The 21,153-nt window shown below is 42.8% G+C and overlaps 1 protein-coding gene across 1 annotated transcript in view; it reads right to left on the reverse strand.

The window, feature by feature from the left end:
• The window catches only part of LOC126213446 (uncharacterized), a 168,638-nt gene that overhangs the window by 94,395 nt on the left and 53,090 nt on the right, over window positions 1-21,153 (reverse strand). The window contains exon 4 of the mRNA XM_049941191.1: window positions 12,653-12,739. Within this exon, the coding sequence (XP_049797148.1) occupies window positions 12,653-12,739 (87 nt within the window). The remainder of the gene's footprint in view (window positions 1-12,652; window positions 12,740-21,153) is intronic.

The following is a 21,153-nucleotide window of genomic DNA, read 5'->3' on the forward strand; positions in this document are numbered from 1 at the left end:
AGCCTGCTGGTCATAAAGGAAACATCACCAACATAGAGCAGAAAAACCATCCTCTTGGAGTTCTATATTTCTTCTGATGGTTCTTGAGACTTAGTGTGTGAAGGTTGAAATACATTATGAATCTGTTCATCTGAGTACCCATTTTGTACTAACAAAGAGCAAAAATGGCTAAGCTCTACTGATAAGCTCCCCACAAGAGGTAAGCCCCAAAACGAGATACCAAGGAAAAAAAAAAAAAAAACTGCATTGGGTTGGGTGACAGCAGCTCGTAGCTCATAGATATATATGAGGGTAAGTTGGTTTCTGTGACACACTATGACCAAAGGAACCATATTCTTTTGTCAACCAAGACATTAAGAATGGGAGGTTTCCATTTTTCTCCACTGCCATGGTGAAGCAAATGCTCAGGTGGATAAAGTTAAGATGTTCCAGAAATTCAGGAAGCATTGCTGCCCCATTTGACCATACTATGAAGGTGTTTCCACATATCTCCAAAAACATTTAGGTTTCAACACAACTGACGTAAGTGCTTTTTCCTCAAAGTCTTCCGTAAAAGGGTTACCTACTATAGGAAACAAAGGGCTCCTCATAGCAACACAGTCAGTTTGCTCAAAGTATTGATCATTAAATAAAAAGTAAGCTCAGGCAAGCAAATGTTTGAATACATGTGTGATATCCTCCTCTAACCTAACTCCTATAAGTTTTAGTGGATCCACCAGAGGTACTGCAGTGACATGTCAGTAAGCCCCTGAAGATTACGAGCAGTTGTCTTGCTGAAATAGTGTGCATTGTGTTAAGGCAGAAAAATCTGCATGTACTAAATCACTGTGCCATAGTCTAGATTAATCTATAAAAGACTGCAATTTATATTTTGTCAACCTATACCTCAAAGAGCTACACAGATAGTCAGTAACATAATGAAAGGATTTTGAACTGATACAAAGATTGGCAAACTGCAGTAAATGTTCAAGAAAGTAAAATTTTGCACTTCACAAAATGATGTACCTAAGGGACTGATGACATAGTTTGGTCCCTTCACCCCTGTTTAAAACGAACCAACCTGATGTAGCTAATGACTACAACATCAAAAAGTTACAGCTGGAATCAGTACACTCATACAAATATCTGGATGTAACAATTTGTATGAATATGAATTGGAAGGATCACACAGGATCAGTCACTGGACAGACTTTCGTTCAGTCGTACAATACTTGGAAAATGCAATCAGGAGATTTCTTATGAAACATTTGTGCATTCCATCCTAGAATATTGCTCAAGCGTGTGGTACCCATGCCAAACAAGACTAAGAGAGGACTTTGAATGTACACAAAGAAGAGCAGCATAAGTGGTCGCAACTCTGGTGGACTGATGGGATAGCATGACTGGACAGGAGACTCTTGAATGTAGGTGCAAACTATCCTGTGAGAGCCTACTTACACAGTTTAAAGAATAAGCTTCCAGTGATACTTCTAGAAATATACTACACCCTGCTATGAATGACTCCTGTATGGACTGTGAAGACAAGACTAGATGAACTGCAGCACACAAATGGTATTTAAGCATTCTTGCTGCAGTCCAAAAGTGAATGGAACTGAAAGGACTACCAACTGGTACAATGGCAAGTATTCTCTGCCACATACCTCACAGAGGTTTGCAGTGTGTGTATGTCAACAAAATATTTTAGCTGTCACTGGAGAAAAGTTAGTAACTGAAATTTTGATAAAAGACCTCTCTGCAATGACAAACACCTTTATGTTAATTACATTCACCTTAACTTCCTTCTCACATCCTTGACACTTTCTCCCTTTTCACAATAAACAAAACAAGCTGCCTTCTATGAACTTTTCGATCTCCTATGTCAATCCAATCTGGCAAGAATCCCATATCACATCACAGTACTCTAGAAGAGGGCAGAAAATTTTAGTATAGGCAATCTTTGTAGAAGATTTGTTGCACCTTCTAAGCGCTTTTCCAGCAAAACAGTCTTTGGTTTGTATTCCCTGCAACATTTTCTATGTAATGGTTTGAATTTAAGCTTTTTGTAATTGTTATCCTGGGATATTCTGTTGAATCTACAGCATACAAATTTGTTTTGTTAATAGTGTAACCAAGATTTAACTGATTTTTTTTTTTTTTGGTAATCATGTGGAGCACCACTCTTTTTTATTGTTTAAGATTACTTGCCACTTCCTGCAGCATGCTGGTATCTTAAGACTTCCTGGCAGATTAAATCAGTGTGCCGGACCCAGACTCGAACTCGGAACCTTTGCTTTTGTGGGCAAGTGCTCTACCATCTGAGCTGCCCAAGCACAACTCACACCCCGTCCTCACAGCTTTACCTCTGCCAGTACCTCGTCTCCTACCTTACAAACTTCACAGACGCTCTCCTGCGACCCATGCAGAACTAGCACTCCTGAAAGAAAGGCAAAGGTCCCAAGTTCAAGTCTCGGTCTGGCACAGTTTTAATCTGCCAGGAAGTTTCATTTCAGTGGGCACTCCACTGCAGAGTGAAAATCTCATTCTGGAAACCTCCCCCAGGCTGTGGCTAAGCCATGTCTCCACTATATCCTTTCTTTTAGGAGTGATAGCTCTGTGTGGTTCACAGGAGAGCTTCTGTAAAGTTTGGAAGGCAGGCGACGAGGTACTGGCAGAAGTAAAGCTGTGAGGATGGGGTGTGAGTCATGCTTGGGCAGCTCAGATGGTAGAGCACTTGCCCGCAAAAGGCAAAGGTCTCGAGTTCGAGTCTCAGTCTGGCACACAGTTTTAATCTGCCAGGTCGTATCAGTGCACACTCTGCTGCAGAGTGAAAATCTCTTTCTGCTGGTATCTTGTCTAAATGGTAATCACCACCACTACCTCCACCATCTGCAAACAATCTAAGGCTGCTCAGATTCCCTCCTAAATTGTGAACAACACAGGTTAAATAAATCAATAAATAATAAAAAAAAAATATAACAGTTCCCTGGGGAACTCAAGATATCACTAAACGGCTCACTTGATTACTTCCTGTCAGTTACCACAATCTGTGATGTTTCCAACAGGAAATCACAAATTCAGTCACACAACGCTGAAGATACTCCATATGCACACAATTTGTTTAAAACTGCTTGCATAGGACACCGTCAAAAGCATTCTGAAAGTCTAGAAACCTGGAACAAATCTGAGATTCACTGTTAATAGCACTCATTATTTTGTGCAAATACTGAGCTGGTTGTGTTTTGCAAGAATGATATTTCCTGAATCTGTGCCATGTGTCAATAGTTTGTTTTCTGTGAGGTGTTTCATAATGCTGGAACACAGTGCATATCCAATAACTAGATCACACATTTTGTATCTAGTGAATGTGTGGTGGCTGCTACACATACGTGATTTCATGGTTGTGTGGAACTACCCAAAGGGTGAAGAGGGCTTTTACAAGGTGACTCCAACTCCACAATCACAGAAACAAAAGTAGAGATATATGAAGAGCAGTCATAAACATTTAATCAGCACTTCAAGAGGTTGTGTAAGTAATTTTCCGGTTGTCCGCAGTAATTTTCCGGTTGTCTGCAGTAATTTTCCGGTTGTCTGCAGTACATATCTGCGGTTTTGGTAGACCCTGGAATCCCCATGCCACAGTACCATACCACACGACTAGGGGACCCAATCCAGAGAGCTAAGCAAGTCATCCGACTCAGCCTGACACAGGTCTGACATTTTTACTATTGAAGAAAATGAATTACTGCATGATACATCACTGCTACACATTTGGCTCTTCCAGTAGCTTCGTGTGGTGCCAGGATTTGGTTGGGTGGTTGGTTGGTTGGTTTGTTTAAAGGTGGGAGAAGGAACCAAACTATGAGGTCATCGGTCCCTTGTTTCTAATAAAACATTGCCACAAGTGTGAGAATAAAACAGACGAAACATATAACACAAAACGATAATAAAGGAAAAGCCACAAGAACGAAGGGAAGGCAATGAACAGTAAACAGAACAAAAGAGGACACAAAAACGAGAGAGATGCTAGAAACAGAAGAGAGTAAAGCATGAAAGCAGATTACAGTGGCTGGACAACCAAGAGAATAAAAAGGGACAGCCAGCCATTCTGCAACACATTAAAATCTCTACCCTAAAAGCACTAGGTTGGAGGACACAGATGACAAAGGACATGCGCTAAAACCTACATAGAAGTATAAAACCCACTCTCGCGGCTAGAAGTTAAAAGTCTGCCATACAACGGCTAAAAGTGGACAGCCCAGCAAGAGGTGGACGACTGTCATTTGGGAGCCACAGCGACACTATGGTGGGTCCTTGCGACAGAGTAGGTATCCAGGCGTTAGGCACATACGGCCAATGCGAAGCAGGCAGAAGACAACTGATTCCCTGCGAGAGGCCTGCATGGAAGACTTCCACATATTCATAGTCTCCTTAATGACACGTAGATTGTTGTGCATGCTGTTATACCATTCCATCTCCCAAAGCCGGAAAACCCTGCGGTGTAAGACAGAATGCAGGTCAGCTTCAGAGATGCCTATCTCCAGAAGCGGTTTTCACGTCACCTGTTTGGCCAGCCTGTCGGCAAGTTCATTGCCGGGGATTCCAACATATCCTGGGGTCCACACAAACACTACAGAATAGCGGGACTGTTCCAGGGCATAGATAGACTCCTGAATGGATGCTACTAGAGAGTGGCAAGGGTAGCACTGGTCGATAGCTCTTAGGCTGCTCAATGAGTCAGTAAACAGGAGAAATGACTCACCAGGGCATGTTCGAATGTACTCAAGAGCACAAGATGTGGCCGCCAGCTCTGCAATGAAAACATTGCAGCCAACTGGCAAGGAGTGCTGTTCAATATGTCCTCCACGAACATATGTGAAGCCTACATGACCATCAGCCATTGAGCTGTTGGTGTAAACCACTTCAGAGCCCCGGAGCACGTCAAGCATCAAGAGGAAGTGACAGCGGAGAGCGGCAGGGTTAACAGTGTCATTAGGGCCATGCAAAAGGTCCAGACGAAGTTGCGGCCGAGGCATACACCATGGTATGTGAATGGACTGCAAGTACAGGTGGTGAAGGAAAGGACTCCAGTGCGGAGAGAAGGAACCGCACGCGAATTGCCATCGCTAGCCCCAAACTGGGCCGTCAATGCGGGAGATGGACTGCTGCATGCGGGAAAAGGAAGTGGTAATTCGGATGCTCAGGGGAACTATGAATGTATGCTGCATAACTGGCGAGCAGTTGCACACATCTGATCTGCAGTGGAGGGACACCAGCTTCCACCAGAACGCTGGTCACCAGACTCATCCTGAAAGCTCCTGTCACTAATCAAAGCCCACAGTGGTGTACAGGGTTGAGTAAATGAAATGCTGAAGGTGCTGCCGAACCATAAACCACACTCCAATAGTCAATTTGGGCAGGCACCGCTCAGCAACAACAGTACTGGAGCAGCAGTACGAAATGCAGATGTCATCTGCATACAGAGAAGGTGAGACAGAGGGCCCAACAGCTGCTGCTAGACCGTTAATGGCCACTAAAAATAGAGAGAAACTCAATACAGAGCCCTGCGGGACTCCATTCTCCTGGATATGTATGGAACTATGGGAGTCACCAACTTGAACACGGAAAGTACGAAGCGACAGGAAGTTTTGGATAAAAATCTGGAGTGGTGCCCGGAGACACCACTCATACACTATGGCAAGGATATGATGTCGCCAAGTCATGACGTATGCTTCACGGAAGTCAAAAAAGACTGCAATCAGGTGTTGGCATCTGGAAAAGGCTGTTCGGATGGAAGACTCAATGGACACGAGATTATCAGTGGTAGAGTGACCCTGGCGGAAGCCAACCTGACATGGAGCCAGCAAGCCATGTGACTCCAGGACCCAACCCAACCACCGACATACCATAGGTTCCAGCAGCTTACAAAGAATGTTGGTGAGGCTGACGGGCTGATAGCTATCCACATCAAGCGGGTTTTTACGGGGTTTGGGCACCGGAATGATGGTGCTCTCTCCACTTTATGATGGAGAGACACCATCGCACCAGATCTGGTTGAAGATGACGAGAAGATGTCGTTTGTAGTCAGATGAGAGATGCTTAATCATCTGGCTGTGGAAGCAATAAGGCCCAGGAGCTGTGTCGGGGCAATGTGCAAGGGCACTGAGGAGCTCCCACTCTGTAAATGGGACGTTATACGATTCACTGCAGCATGCAGTGAATGAGAGGACATTCCCTTCCAACAATGTGTGAAAGGGTGGGGGGTAATTCTCTGATGCAGAGGCTCGAGCAAAGTGCTCAGCAAATTGCTCGGCAATTGCGTTTGCGTCGGTATATAATCCGCCATTTATGGTAACACCGGGGACAGCTGTTGAGGCTTGGTACTCAAAACGACGTTTGATCTTTGCCCAGCCTTGAGAAGGTGACGCATGGCACCCAATGATGGAGACGTATCACTCCCAACACTCCATCTGTTGTTTGATAAGATAGTGAACACAGGCACATAGCCATTTAAATGCTTTGAGGTGCTCCACAAAAAGGGTGCCGCTTATGCAGCTGTAGAGCTCGCCGACGCTCCTTAATTGCTTCAGCGACTTCTGGTGACCATCAAGGGATTGCCTTATGCCTCAGGCACCCTAAAGAGCGAGGGATCATGTTTCCTGCTGCAGAAACAATTGTGCTAGTCACCTGCTCAACCATCACATCGATGTTACCATGTGGGGCAGAGTCACCGGTGACAGTAGACGTGAAAGTTCCCCAGTCTGCCTTGTTCAAAGCCCACCTGGGCAGGCGTCCGTGTCCCTGATGCTGGGGCAGTGACAGGAAGATGGGGAAGTGGTCACTACCACACAGGTTGTCATGTGCTCTCCAGTGGATAGATGGGAGAAGTCCTGGGCTGCAAATTGATAAATCAATGGCCGAGTAACTACTGTAAGCCACACTGAAATGTGTGGCGGCTGCAGCATTTAAGAGGCAGAGGTCGAATTGTGACAGAAAAGTTTCAACATCTCTGCCTCGGCTAGTAATCATGGTACTACCCCACAAGGGGTTATGGGCATTAAAATCTCCCAGAAGTAGGAAAGAATTAGGGAGTTGATAAATCAGTGCAGCTAATACATTCAGGGGTACTGCCCCATCTGGAGGAAGATATACATTGCAGACAGTTATTTCCTGCGCTGTCCTTATTCTGACAGCCACAGCTGCAAGAGGGGTTTCAAGGGGTACATGTCCACTACAGACTGAGTTTAGGACATAAACGCAAACTCCACCTGACACTCTATTATAGTCTCTATGGTTCCTGTAATATCCCTTATAGCCATGAAGGGCAGGGGTCCACATTGCTGGGAACCAGGTTTCCTGGAGGGCAATACAGATAGCAGGTGTAAAGCTTAACAGTTGCCATAGCTCAGCCAGGCGGTGGAAAAAACTGCTGCAATTCCACTGGAGGATGACACTGTGAGACTGGGAAGGCATGAAACATTCAATGAGGCAGTTTACACCTCAGGGTTACCTGCTGCCACAATTTACTGCCTGAGCAGTCTATATCGATTGTGTCTGAGGGTCTGGAGAGATCTAGGTCCTCAGCGGACACCAAAATCTCCACCCTATCCTCAGCCACAGAGCTTGTAGGTAGCGGTGGTGTGGGTGCCACCGCAATTTCCTTGGTCTTAGGGGTTTTCTTTTTGGATTTCTCTCACTGCTCCTTGGGTTTCCCTGGCTGGGAGGACTTCACTGGTTCAGTCCCTGGGACTGAGGATGAGCGTGAATCCCTACCACCAGCTGCTTCTGGGCTATTCAGCCACTGGGGGGTGTCATCTTTCCCACCAGAAGAAACCTGGGAAGGGAGTGATCCTTCCTAGTGAGAGAAGCCAAAGAAGACTTACGCTTCTCCGGCTTAGAAGTGGGGACAGACGTCCCTGACGGTTGGGGGGCTGTTTCTCCCGAAGTAGGTGGTGCAGGAGCAACAGGGAGGGAAATGCCCTCCACCATTAAGGGGGCAGGTGTAGTCTTCCAGCTCTGAGAGGTGACCTGGGTTGGCAGAGCTGATAGTGCCAGAACTGTTGTAGCGGCGGCATAAGATGATGTCATATGCATAGCACGCAGATGTTCAGATTTTCTCTTAGCCTCAGTGTAGGTCAGCGTGTCCAGGGTCTTGTACTCCATGATTTTCATTTCTTTCTGGAGAATCCTGCAGTCAAGAAAGCAAGGCGAATGGTGCTCTCCACAGTTGACACAGATGGGAGGCAGGGCATATGGAATATTGGGATGTCATGGGCGTCCGCATCTCAGCACATGACGCTGGAAGTACAGCGGGAAGACATAAGGCCAAACTTTCAGCACTTAAAGCACCACATCAGGGGAGGGATATAGGGCTTTACATCACACTGGCAGACCATCACCTTGACCTTCTCGGGCAATGTTATCACCCTCAAAGGCCAAGATGAAGGCACCGGAGGCAACCTGATTATCCTTCAGACCCCGGTGGGCATGCCGGACAAATAGTGCACCTCGCCGCTCCAAATTGGTGCGCAACTCATCGTCAGACTGCAAAAGAAGGTCTTTGTGAAATATGAAACCCTGGACCATATTTAAGCTCTTATGGGGTATGATAGTTACAGAAATATCCCCAGCTTGTTGCAAGCGAGTAACTCCCGTGACTGAGCAAAGGATGCTGTTTTGATCAAGACTGACCCACATCTCATTTTAGACAAGCCCTCCACCTCCCCGGACTTGTCCTCTAAATGCTCAACAAAAAACTGAGGCTTCACCATCAAGAAAGATTCCCCATCAGCTCTCGAACATACAAGGAACTGGGGCGAATAATATCCGCTAACACCCTTAGCCTAATGTGTTCCTCCCATGGTGTGCCCAGGGGGGGAATGATTTGGGGTCGTCCTTCTGTGCGTGTTTTGAGCTCGTCATCGCTTAGAGACTGTTAGTGTTTCACCAACAGCAATAGATGATGGACTACGCTTCATCACGCCATCCAGCCTGATGCCACCCACTCCAACCAGGGGCCCTCCTAACGGGCGCCACCTAACCGCAGCAAAGGCCATCTGGCAGGATGGCCATTGCCAGGAGTTCTGATGCCCCAGGGGGATGGGCATCTACCCCTTGGCATACATGGGGAGTTACCGGCGCACGCATCAGCAGAGCGATCCCTGTGTGGTCAGGGGGCTACAACCAACAGGGTACATGGCAGCCCCACCCCAATGGACTGGCTACCGTGCTGGATATCAGGTGCTAAGAAGTCCATGGCCATTGTCGATGCAGAAATTGACACAGCATAGTGCATGGCGTCTTCGCCCAAGAGATGGAGAATGGGCAAGACTGCAACGTGACAATGAGAAAGTGGGCTAAAGATCTCAATGCACAATGGACACAATGCACCTTGTAAGGTGCCCTTTCTCCAACTGGCTCGCTCTTCAGAAAAATTTTGAAGAATGGAGGTCAAACCCTACAGGGGACCATGACATAAAGGCTGAAATGTGTGAAACTTCTTTTAGTCGCCTCATACGACAGGCAGGTATACCTCAGGCCTATTCTAACCCCCAGACCCGCAGGGGGTTGTAAGGATTTCAGTGTGTACCAAGACACCATACACGTATCTGCAGACAAACCACACTTAATTACACAATTTCATTTTAAGGTGATAATGAAAACTTACAATTCCCCCTCAAAGATATCACGGAGTATAGACACTAAGGCTGAATGAAGGTTAATCATGGATGCGTACATGCACTGGCTGGCCATAACACAACAAAATGGAAAGACAATTATTTTGCACTGCATACTTAAAAAAGAAGTGCGAACTAGTAACAGTTATCAGGTTGCAATAGTTTCAAAAGATAATAACTTCTTAGTAAAAAATTCTTCAAAATAATTATCTTATTAACAATGAGAGGTCCTAAAGTCACAGTTAGGCACTGTATGTACTGTCAATCACTGGGGTCTCAATCTAATGAAATGCCTGTCTCAAACAGTCCTGATAGCAATGGACCCCAAACACACCACATCCACATCGGCAGCCATGTGATCCACAGTTGACTATAACCACATATGGCCCTACAGAGGCAATGTGACATCCATTTAATAGACTCTTGTGGTCATATTGTATGGCAGTTTATGCCTGTGGAAAAATGGGCTTTGTGACATTAAGTATCCATCCTAAATGCTGATGATCTCAGAAACCTGAATTCTTGTGTAATCTTGGACCTCTTGCAACAATTGTCACCCTATGTTCCAAGTCATTCAACTGGCAACATGCTGCCATATTTAGTATTCACTTGTCTCTAACACACTGCTAGGTATCGCATCTACAGACACCTTACATCACCTTATTTTTCTGTGACAGCTTACTCCACAATACTGAACTCTGCAAATGAAATTTTGATTGACTGTAGATGAAAAAGTGGAAGTGCCCAGCTTGTGCTGACTTTCTGTTATTCAGATAAGTGAATTCATTACCTTTTCAGGGTAGTAGCTACCCTGTTTTTATGCTTGAGGAACTGGAGGGGGCTGTGGAGAGGTGAGGCAGTAACTGTGCACTCTGGTATCACTAGAAGTGGAATGTGCCACAACAACAGCCTGTTTGTCAATACCTATCATAGCAAAACCAATAAATGTAGAGAGGCACATGTTCTCACAATATTCTTTGGATGATATCACTTTTCCAGTATTTATTCACAGAATAATATGTATTATTCCAGGTTTTGTCTGAATAAGTCATCTGCCATATTAGTTCTTATGCCTCACACTCTGATAAAAATCTAATCTAGTTTGCCTCTTTTTGAAACTATGTCTCATTTGTAAATGATAACTTGTTCACTGGGGCACAGTTTGAACACAGATTTTATATTGAGAACAATTTTTTCACATGTGGTGGACATGGGGTCAGAGAAGACAAAGGTAGTATGTCTTAAGTTGCTAGCTATCACAATAGCAAAGTTGTTCACACTGGTGGGGCTTCCTGCAGGACTGCAGGAGCTTCATCTTTGGTAACTGGATGAATCAATTTACCGACTATCAATTACAACATAATCATATGAACAATGGTCAGACACTCAAGTTTGTATGATGTCAGACTGGAGTTTGACACTACTCACACAGGATAATAATAATAATAATAATTATTGTTATTATTATTATTATTATTATTATTATGGCAATGAAGTGTGTGTTATGTATGATCAAACAGTAAAATGAAGGCTGGTGAATTTAAATTAGATTCTTGTTTATGGGCAGTGGAATTACTACATGAGAAACCAATGATGCAGTGTGTTCATGACAAAGTTTCACTTTTACATTTATAGGGAATTAAATGCCTCCGTGGCAAGTTATTCTTCATACAATGATCGTGTGCAAAATCAATTTACCTTACTGATGTTTCTATGATGATAATTAATCTAAACATTATAAATCATAGCTTAATAAATATTTATATAACTTCCATGTATTTAATATGAACTCAATTGTATTTTTCCTCTTTGTCATCTATTGTGTAACCAGTGCACTTGGGCAGTTACCAACTATCATCAAAAGTGAAAAGAAATAAAGAAGACAAATAGCATGTGACCTTACAGACCACCCTGTTGCACTATTTCACAAGCTATGATCATTTTAAATTTTATGCTGTTGACATGTCTTGAACAAAAGCCACCAGAATAAAAATAACATCAACATTCAGTCCATTCTCCTTCTACCTGTGTCAGAGTTGGTACATTTAATGTCGTGTTCTGTATGAAGTAAAGTGTGAATGTGTCATTCATAATGTCTTAAGTCTTGAGCCAAGTAACACACACATCCACACTGTCGAGGACTATACACTCTGCACACACTGATTTTTGCATAGGCACTTCAGTTCCACTCATCACAGTATCACATCTGTCCTGCTATAAATCTCCTTTTCATTGAAAATAATTTTAACTTTATTAACAGCAATTTTCCAGTCTCACGTCAATGTGCACTAATTCAAGTGGAGTGTGGCTACTGCCAGAAACATGGTTTGCTTTGCTGAGAAACACATAACTGGGACCGAGCGAGGTAGTGCAGTGGTTAGCACACTGGACTCGCATTCGGGAGGACGACGGTTCAATCCTGTCTCCAGCCATCCTGATTTAGGTTTTCCGTGATTTCCCTAAATCGTTTCAGGCACATGTCGGGATGGTTCCTTTGAAAGGGCACGGCCGATTTCCTTCCCAATCCTTCCCTAACCCGAGCTTGCGCTCCGTCTCTAATGACCTTGTTGTCGACGGGACGTTAAACACTAACCACCACCACCATAACTGGACGTTTTCAGATGACAGTTTAAACTTTATGGCTCGTCTTCTGACTAAGTGCACAGGAATTTCACTCCACCACCAGTAAGTTGGCTACTGCAAGTGTTGCACAGCTCAGCAGTTGCCATTATGGCAACAAATGATGATCAGTGACTAGATAATCCAAATAGGAATCGTTGGTAAAGTCCTACAAGCATCCTCCAGGATCAATATTTTAGTCATAACAATGAAATGAGGTAAACTGTATCTCCTTACAAGCTTCAACTTATTAATAATATGGAAATGCCAATTAGTTTAGAAGAAAGTAAGTGCAACAAGTGTTCAAGGGCACTGACCTCTTGAGCACAAAGAACAAACATTTAAAGTCCATAGGGAAACTGGATCACTAGTTCACTCACCAGCTCTGCCTTGGGCACCAGCAGAGGTGGTGGGCAGCACTCTCTCTCCGCTTCCAATATGGCATCCAGTAAAGTGTTCACAGAATTCTGACAACAGACAAAAAAATTTTGTTGCCAATACTATGTCTGGCTGTGGAAAACTGTGCAGTAGATACATTTTGATGGCATTTGAAAGTTGCAGATGATAGTTAAAACTTTATGGCTAGCCCTCAGAGTAAGTGCATAGGAATATAACTCCACCTGCAAGGTCCTGCACACCCAAACTTTCTGCAATTTGAGATTCAGAATTTGTGAAACTTACAGGGAAAAAAGTCTGCATTCGACCACAAATTGTGGCTTTCATTAGAAAGCATGATGCTTTTAGTACTCCGAGGACCCGTACTCAATTCATCACCATCATTATTTTGTCATTATCTGCAGATGGCATTTCCAGCTGGTCCTATAACACAAATGAAGTTTCATTTGATGAAGGAATAATTGTGATTAACAAGGGAACCTTATAGACCAAACTCTTCCCATTTTCTTCATACTTACAGAATTTGAAGAGCTAACCCTGGACATCAGTTTCCAAGGCAGTACAATGCAGTTCTGCACCAAAAAACTATTTACATGCCACCCTTGAAAATTAGAGGATTTCCGAGCTCTATTAAGTACAAAACATTTGCAGTATCTTAAAAGAATTGCTACATGCTGAATGCATAGTGTTCACCTGTAAGGCTACTGGTTTGATTCTTGCTTGCAGCATTTTTTACCTTTATTAATTTTATAATTATTTCTAAATAGAAATATTAATTTAAAATATTCAATTATAATTTTTAATGAAAATAAGATTTTGTTTTTAATTACAGAATCTTACGAGAATATGAAAATTAAATAGAAAAAAATACCTTCAGTTGTGTGTGTGTGTGTGTGTGTGTGTGTGTGTGTGTGTGTGTGTGTGTGTGTGTGTGTGTGTGTGTGGTGGGGGGGGGGGGTGCATGTTAGGGGTACTGGACATGAACAACAAGGTTATCAGTGCCAGTATGAAAATTAACCAAAACGAATGTGGTTAGGAATAGAAAATATGATAGAAGATCTAAGAAGCAATCTGAGATAAGATGACATTCACTCTGTTCCAGTCTGACCCATAATCACCCAAAACAATCACATTTCCGTCACATTCTGGACGATAGCTTAATACAGTCATATGTTCTAATGCAGTCATTTAAAACACAGTATGAAGGAAAAACTAAAATAGATTCTCAAGAATACGTGGCTGCCTAATCACTTACAAAAAAGTATGGATTACCCAGAGATGCTGATAGCACATTAAAAATTACACCCTAAAATTTTTCTGAATAAACCAAACATTTCACAAACCCTTAAACTACATATCACATTCATGTCATGGTCAGTTAAAATAATCTTGTCTGAATAAAAACATACAATCTACTAAAATGTGATCTGTACACCACAACTACCAGACACTGGAGAGTCCTCTCGCCAGAGCAAGGAGCCATTCATCAAGAGAGCAGTGTCCTATGTTAAGATAAGTGAGAAGGATATCATTCCATCTGTGTGGCTGGAAGGAGGAACATCATAGAGTTGTGGACTTTACCAGACACAGATTATTGTCTGCCACTTCCAGTCACTCTTCTTCCCATCAATGCATGACTATGTACCTCACCAATGAGGTTATAGCATGCCACACTGAATGAACTAAGCTCATAGTCCAGCCCCCTTCATAGTCCAGCCCCCTTGGCTGTCACATCTGCCATGTGCCCTAGCACCCAGCAGCAAGAGACCACCTCCTCTAGCCGTTGTAATTGGAGAAGGCTGTCCTGGATATCTTCGACTGATTTAACATCTGGTAAAAATGTTGTACAGAGTGAACGGCACTCAAGGAGTTGGAAAAGACAATAAATTTAGCAAGGCATGGCACGTTTCATTTGCTCCAGAACCTTCAAGCTAATGTATAATTCAACATTGACAACAGCGAAGTCATGAGGTAATTTAATCTTTAGGACATGATGAAGGAACACAACGGAGCAGCCTATGGTATCCCTCTGCTTGTACTCAGCCACGAATACAGTAACATAGCTGTGGTGCTCACATACAATGTTGGAAAATGTTGTATTAAAAAAAGGCAGGCAGGAGTGCAACCTCTCCTGACTGCAATAAATCTAAAAATTACTATGGGCCTCTCAAGTAACCAGGGTGATAGTCAGTTAAAATACTGAATTTGGGTCTGTACTTGCCCCAGATGAAGTGACTACAGCTTACACTTCACATGGATCCCAAACAGCCTTGTTATCCACAGGTGGACAAACAACTGTATTGTGCACAGGTGAAATTGGGGCAGTAAAGATTTTCTATGCCTGAAAAACCATTAGGAATTGCTACTGGATGACAAGTGACGGTTCCCACACCTCATCACCGAAAGAAGGTATGCTGCTGGTCCTGTAAGCACCTGTGGCCATCATGATGTATAGGGTCACTAAACTTCACGTAAGAAGGCCTTGCTAATTTGATATCATGCACCTTTAGCACTATAAAACTAGAGTTGATGCACCTTGTCTGCTCCCAAAACCTGTGTCTAAGGTATTTTAAGATGTTCAGTGCCTTCAGGTCATTTAGGTGTGGTAACCATGGCAGTCTGATACACAAAATGAAGCCCAGATACATTACAGTTTTTAAAAGATACAGTGGTGTCCTTCACGTGCAAATCAGGAAAATTAAAAATACAAGAATGATTAAAATGAAACACACACACACACACACAAACACACACTTATCTGGAGAAAATGTAAGACATATCCTTGCAGCCCACTCCTCCAGCCTCTTTGTCAGTAAGTTGCAACTGGCAAATTGCTGTTGCCATGCTGGAGGAGGAATAGAAGTGTAAAATCGTACACAGACAATAAACTTTGTGCAGGACTCCTTATCATAAGACATTATGCTGTTTATGGTTAAAGCAAAGAGGGTAACACTTAAAACACTTCCCCTGGAACACCATTCTGCTGCTCAAAAATACTTGAAAGCACATCACCAACTTGCTACCAAAAATGCTATTATGTAAGGAGGACTGAATGAAGATGGTAGGTGGGCATGAAAGACCCACTGGTGGTGCTGCCCAGAATACTATGTCTCCAAGTAGTGTTGTACACCTTACTAATGTCAAAGAATATAACTGGATAATGGTGTTTCCATAGGAAACCCAGCTGGAGAGCCATCTGCAGCAAGGCCAGGTTGTCAACAGTGGATCAGCATCTCCTGAATCCAAACTGAGAGTGGCTAAGGAGCTGCCTTGTCTGTAACATCCAGACCAGATGGCAGCTGACCATTTGCTCCAGGACCTTTACTTCACAACTTGTTAAGGTGACACTCTGATGATGACTAGGACACATTCAGACTTTTCCTGATTTGAGGAGAGGTATCAGGAAATGAAACAATAATAGTAGTAGATTAGTTTTGTTATCTGGGCAGTAAACTAACTGATGATAGGTGAAATAAAGAGGACAAAAAATGCAGCCTGGCAATGCTAAGAAAAGCATTTAATACTGAATATAGATCTAAGTCTTAGAAAGTGTTTTCTGAAGGTATTTGTCTGGAGTGTAACCTTGCATGGAATGAAATGCAGGTGATAAACAGTTCATACAGGAAGAGAATAGAAGATTTTGATATGTTGTGCTACAGAAGAATGTTGAAGATTAGATGGGTTGGATCATGTAACTAACAAGATAGTGCTGAACAGATTTACGGAAGAAAGATATTTGTGGCATGAGTGGACTAAAGGACGGGATTAGCTGATAGGGCACATTCTGATACACAAAGGGATCACCACCTTAGTACTGGAGAAATGGGGGGAGAGGGGGTTGAAAATAGCAGAGGGAGAAATGGTTCAAATGGCTCTGAGCCCTATGGGACTCAACTGCTGTGGTCATCAGTCCCCTAGAACTTAGAACTACTTAAACCTAACTAACCTAAGGACAGCACACACATCCATGCCCGAGGCAGGATTCGAACCTGCGACCGTAGCAGCCGCACGGTTCCGGACTGCGCGCCTAGAACCGCGAGACCACCGCAGCTGGAAAAGCAGAGGGAGATCAAGAAATGAATACAGTCAGTAGATTCAAAAAGATGTAGGTTTTAGTAGTTATTTGGAGATGAAGAGGACTGCACATGATATAGCAGCATGGAGAGGTGCATCAAACCTGTCTTTGAACTGAAAACCAGAACAACACTACCAACAACTACAACTCCAAAGTTGCCTCCCTCCAAAATTTGGGAAATTGGCCTGTCTGCCATACCAGATTGAAACGTAAGAGGATTTCATTTAGGCCATTTTATACTTCCAAAACATGCCGTACTGGATTTGATCATGACCAGGTGCAGTATCAAGAGCCTCACACAGTGCCAAATTCAGCTCCCACCTGGAAAATGGGTAGTTTTAGGACTGAGAACTGTTGGACCTCATCTTTCCATGGTGGCACAATAATGATGGAATGCTGGATCCTGGCTGGCAGTGGAAGTAGTCATCACAAAACGCTCTGCCACTGTCTGGGTGACGTCTCCCGTTGTTGTTTGGAGACACCCATTTCAGCACTGCTTCTACACAGGTAACCAACAGCATTTACCAGAAATCCTCCTAATGAATTCCCATACTTACATGAAACAAGTAGAGCAGTTAAGAGAGTCTAGAAATGTTTGCCATGATCTTTTTCTGCCCTCCTTGATTGGGCATCGAGCACCAAAAGGCTGTGTGTGCATTTCAACAGTCGCAGAACCCCACATGTGACACAGGTTCCTGACTGATACTCATCAGTCCCTCAAAGTACAGGTTGTCTCCTAAAACAACCTGAGCACTCAAAGATGGATCAGTTAGTGACACTGTGAATAACTCATGCAATATTGTCCATCCAGTTATGGATACTGTTTCAGTGTTCAAACACAGCCAGCTGACTGAACAGCATCCAGATAGCTCTGCTCATCCACCAAAATCGACAGCATCCTTTCATGGAGTACTCCATCCAGTAGGTGAATTCCGAGTTGGAAGTGGTCATCAGTAACGTCCCACTGAGCTGAATTTGCGAGGGCTGGGGAGCAGGACGAGAGGTTGATGGCTGAAGAGGACCCAGTAGCAGCATTGAAATAAGAAGGATTGCTTGTACTGAGGATGCACAGCACCTGAGACATCACAAAGCTCTCTAATACTCGACTCCTGGGGCAAGTAAAGTAGGAGCCCCACTATACCTTATGGCAATGGTCTCCCAGTTGGAGAAATGAGTGAGGGGTGGTAATTCTAAAAGACCACTGAGAGGCTCAGAATCTATCACTTGTGTGATAGTAAATACAGAGAGTAGATGGTAATTGGCTGACTCACATGAATTTCAGCAGCAACTGTTTGCAGGTCGGCAGCCAGGGATAGAGCAGAGGTATGGTGTGTGTTATTGACAAACACAGTGACCCCTCCTTGGTCTTTTTCCCAATCAAGTCATCCTCGTAATTGAGCATGTAGCCCCATGACACAGGGTGTCAGTAGTTTTAAATTATGTTTCTTGTATATATTAGACAGAAGGCGTTCCTGAGCTAGAAGTTTTAGTTCCTCCACAAGCATCCTGAACCCACCGATGTTCCACTGTAGTTGGGGAGCCATTTATCAGGGGAAGTAGGGCTTTCACCCTGTCTCTCCACCGAGGTGCGGAGTCTGCACCAGGTGGAAGCTACCTTGGGGCGAGATGGTTGCCAATTTGGCAACCAAGGCTTTTTCTGACATTCTGAGGGAGCTATTGGCACTATGTCTAAGTACACTGACAAATGTAGGTAGTAGTGCTGGCAGTAGCAACCTCCATTTGTGTGGAGGCAGCCGCTTTTGTAATAGGGATTTTAAGAGCTAAAGGAAAAGTAGTAGTGAATGTAGAGGCTTCATGGCCTTATACATATTTTTTTGCCTTACCTTGCAAGATACACTATACTGTTTTCAGATCCTATATCTTCATTTCTTCAAGATAATTGCTGCAGTCCCTATTCCAGATAGAGTGATCCCCCAAGCAATTTGAACAAATGACTCCTTCATGTGCAGCTTCACCACATTTTTTGGAAGTGGCTTCTCTCTCATAAGTTAAAGCAATGGCCAAAAGCATTAGTATTTAACACAGCACATTTAAGTGAAGAAAACCTGCCCTGACATGTTCTGGAAGTTTTGTGCTGTTGAAAGTGAGGATAAAGAAGTCTGATTTGACCAGATCCCCATTCATCCTTTTCACTGTTTTCCACATCAATGATACCTTCATGAGCCCACTCAACTCTCCATTCCTCTTTGGGAATATCTATCACATCTCAGCATGATACAACAGTTTTTCTGTAGTTTGAGGCCATTCCTCTTTGGGAATATCTACCACATCTCAGCATGATACAACAGTTTTTCTGTAGTTTGAGGTGTTATGTAGTTCAGTGTCAACTGTGTATTTCCAAGGCATTTATATTTTTAGAGATTCATTGCTTGCTGGGAACTATAAGTTTCACAAACAGTGTCCCAGTTGAAGTGCCAGCAATGTCCCTAAACCCTTTTAAATGTAGAAACATGGAGTTTTTTTTATTTATTTTTTTTAATTGCCCTCTTTCCTTTTAACTGACCAGTAGCTACTACTCGAGTACTCTGAATAAGTCAAGAGCACTGCTACATGAGCTCTCTAGTGAGGTTCCGTGTTGCTACTGACCAGTGGTACAGCCGTTCTGCTGGGAGTTGATCAGTTTAAGTTCAAGGGTTCCAGCTTGGTCCCACAAGCAGCTAGGGAAATCTGTGTCCACCCAGACAGAGCATTGCTTGCTTGGGTAGGCCTTAAAAAACTGATTTGTGGCAGGTTCTCAAGAAGTAGACGATGACTGTCCTGCCTCAACAGCCAAGTGTTAATAGGTGTGCAGCACACCTTGAAACTGAGTTTCTTTGCAGAGTTGTTTTTTTTTTTTTTTTTTTTTTTTTTTTTTAACCATCCAAGAGAACCATAGGGTTAAGCCAAGATCCCCATTCCCTAAGCTACACAATGGATAACATGCCACACAGAGATGACTGAAGTGTATTCAGAGTTTATGGCTACAGAGGACTGGTGGTGCTTCCCATGTCTTGAGGAAACCTAGAGTCACCAAGCACATACGCAGCAAACTAATGGTGAGCACCATGAGGTGCACAACTTTTAGCATGACCCAGGGAATATGTGTGGCTTATCAAATGCCGTGGACGTGGCAAATGGTATCCCACACTTTAATTAGTTACTTGGTTTCACGTTCCATGGATGATTTGGACAACTAATCATAATGATTTGGAACAATTCAATTCAAATTCATATCACAAATTAATTTTTAAATATGGCTACATGCTGAATAGTGATAATTTTTTTAATGTACAGATTTGTTTTGAACTGCAATGGAATCTTTAAAACAAACATCCTGAGGAAATAAATATACTGTGCAGCAGTAGTCAAAATTCCCAACTCATCAAACAGTTGTCTGCAAGATGATCATGGATGAGCACTACATATTATTCTTACAGGACATTTCTGAGATAAGTTACCCCATAACAATATTAAATGAAAACATGCATCATATGCAAACTTAATTATTTGGCTCTCCTCAACATTGGCAATGATTCTAAGTGCAAATATGGCACAACAAAGTTGTTTTAGACATTCCAAAATGTGCTTTTTCCAGCTTCAATTCTCAATAGATGCACCTAAAATTTTGGAAGTTTCTATCCTATTTATTATAACCTCAGCAAGTGTTACACTTACTGGTGACATAGTACATCTAGGAGTGCAGAGCTCAATAAATACTGCCTTTTCAAAATTGAGAGTGTGACTATTCACAGAAAAATAGTCAATAATACTTAAAAAAAAACAGTGTTTACCACTTCTTCTTTTGCAGTTTGTATTTTTGGATTGATTACAGTAGTAGCGTCATTCACAAAACGAACATACTCTGCTCATTGTACCTTAGATGGAAGATTGTTTACATGTATGGAGAATGATAGCAGACTTAAGACAGAACCCTGGTAACTCCATATGTGATTACTCCCCAGTTGCCAAAATCTCCCCTGATTACATTGGATGAATTACTATGTACAGATTCTGCATTATCTTGGTCACATGTGATATTATCCATTAGTTGGCTGTAACATCAATTCCATAAAATCTCAGTATGTCTATGAAAATATTATGATTTATACAGTTAAATGACTTACATAGGTCACAGGAAATAGCAATTGGTGCTATTTTGTTGTTTGACACTTGTAAAATTTGGTGAGTGAATGTATAAGTGACATTTTAAACTGAGCAACTCTTCTGAAATCAAAACTGTGATTTACTGAGTATATTACTGATGCTTAGATGGGATACTTTTCCAGAATACTCAGCATTTTGAAAAATGGTGTCTGTAGTGAAATAGGTCAGTAGTTATTGACATTACTTCTACTGATTTTCTTCTAGAGGGACTTAACAATGGCATATTTCAACCACTTTATCTTTGAG

The sequence above is a fragment of the Schistocerca nitens genome, chromosome 11 (assembly GCF_023898315.1).
Source record: "Schistocerca nitens isolate TAMUIC-IGC-003100 chromosome 11, iqSchNite1.1, whole genome shotgun sequence".
NCBI classification, from domain to species: Eukaryota; Metazoa; Arthropoda; class Insecta; order Orthoptera; family Acrididae; genus Schistocerca; species Schistocerca nitens.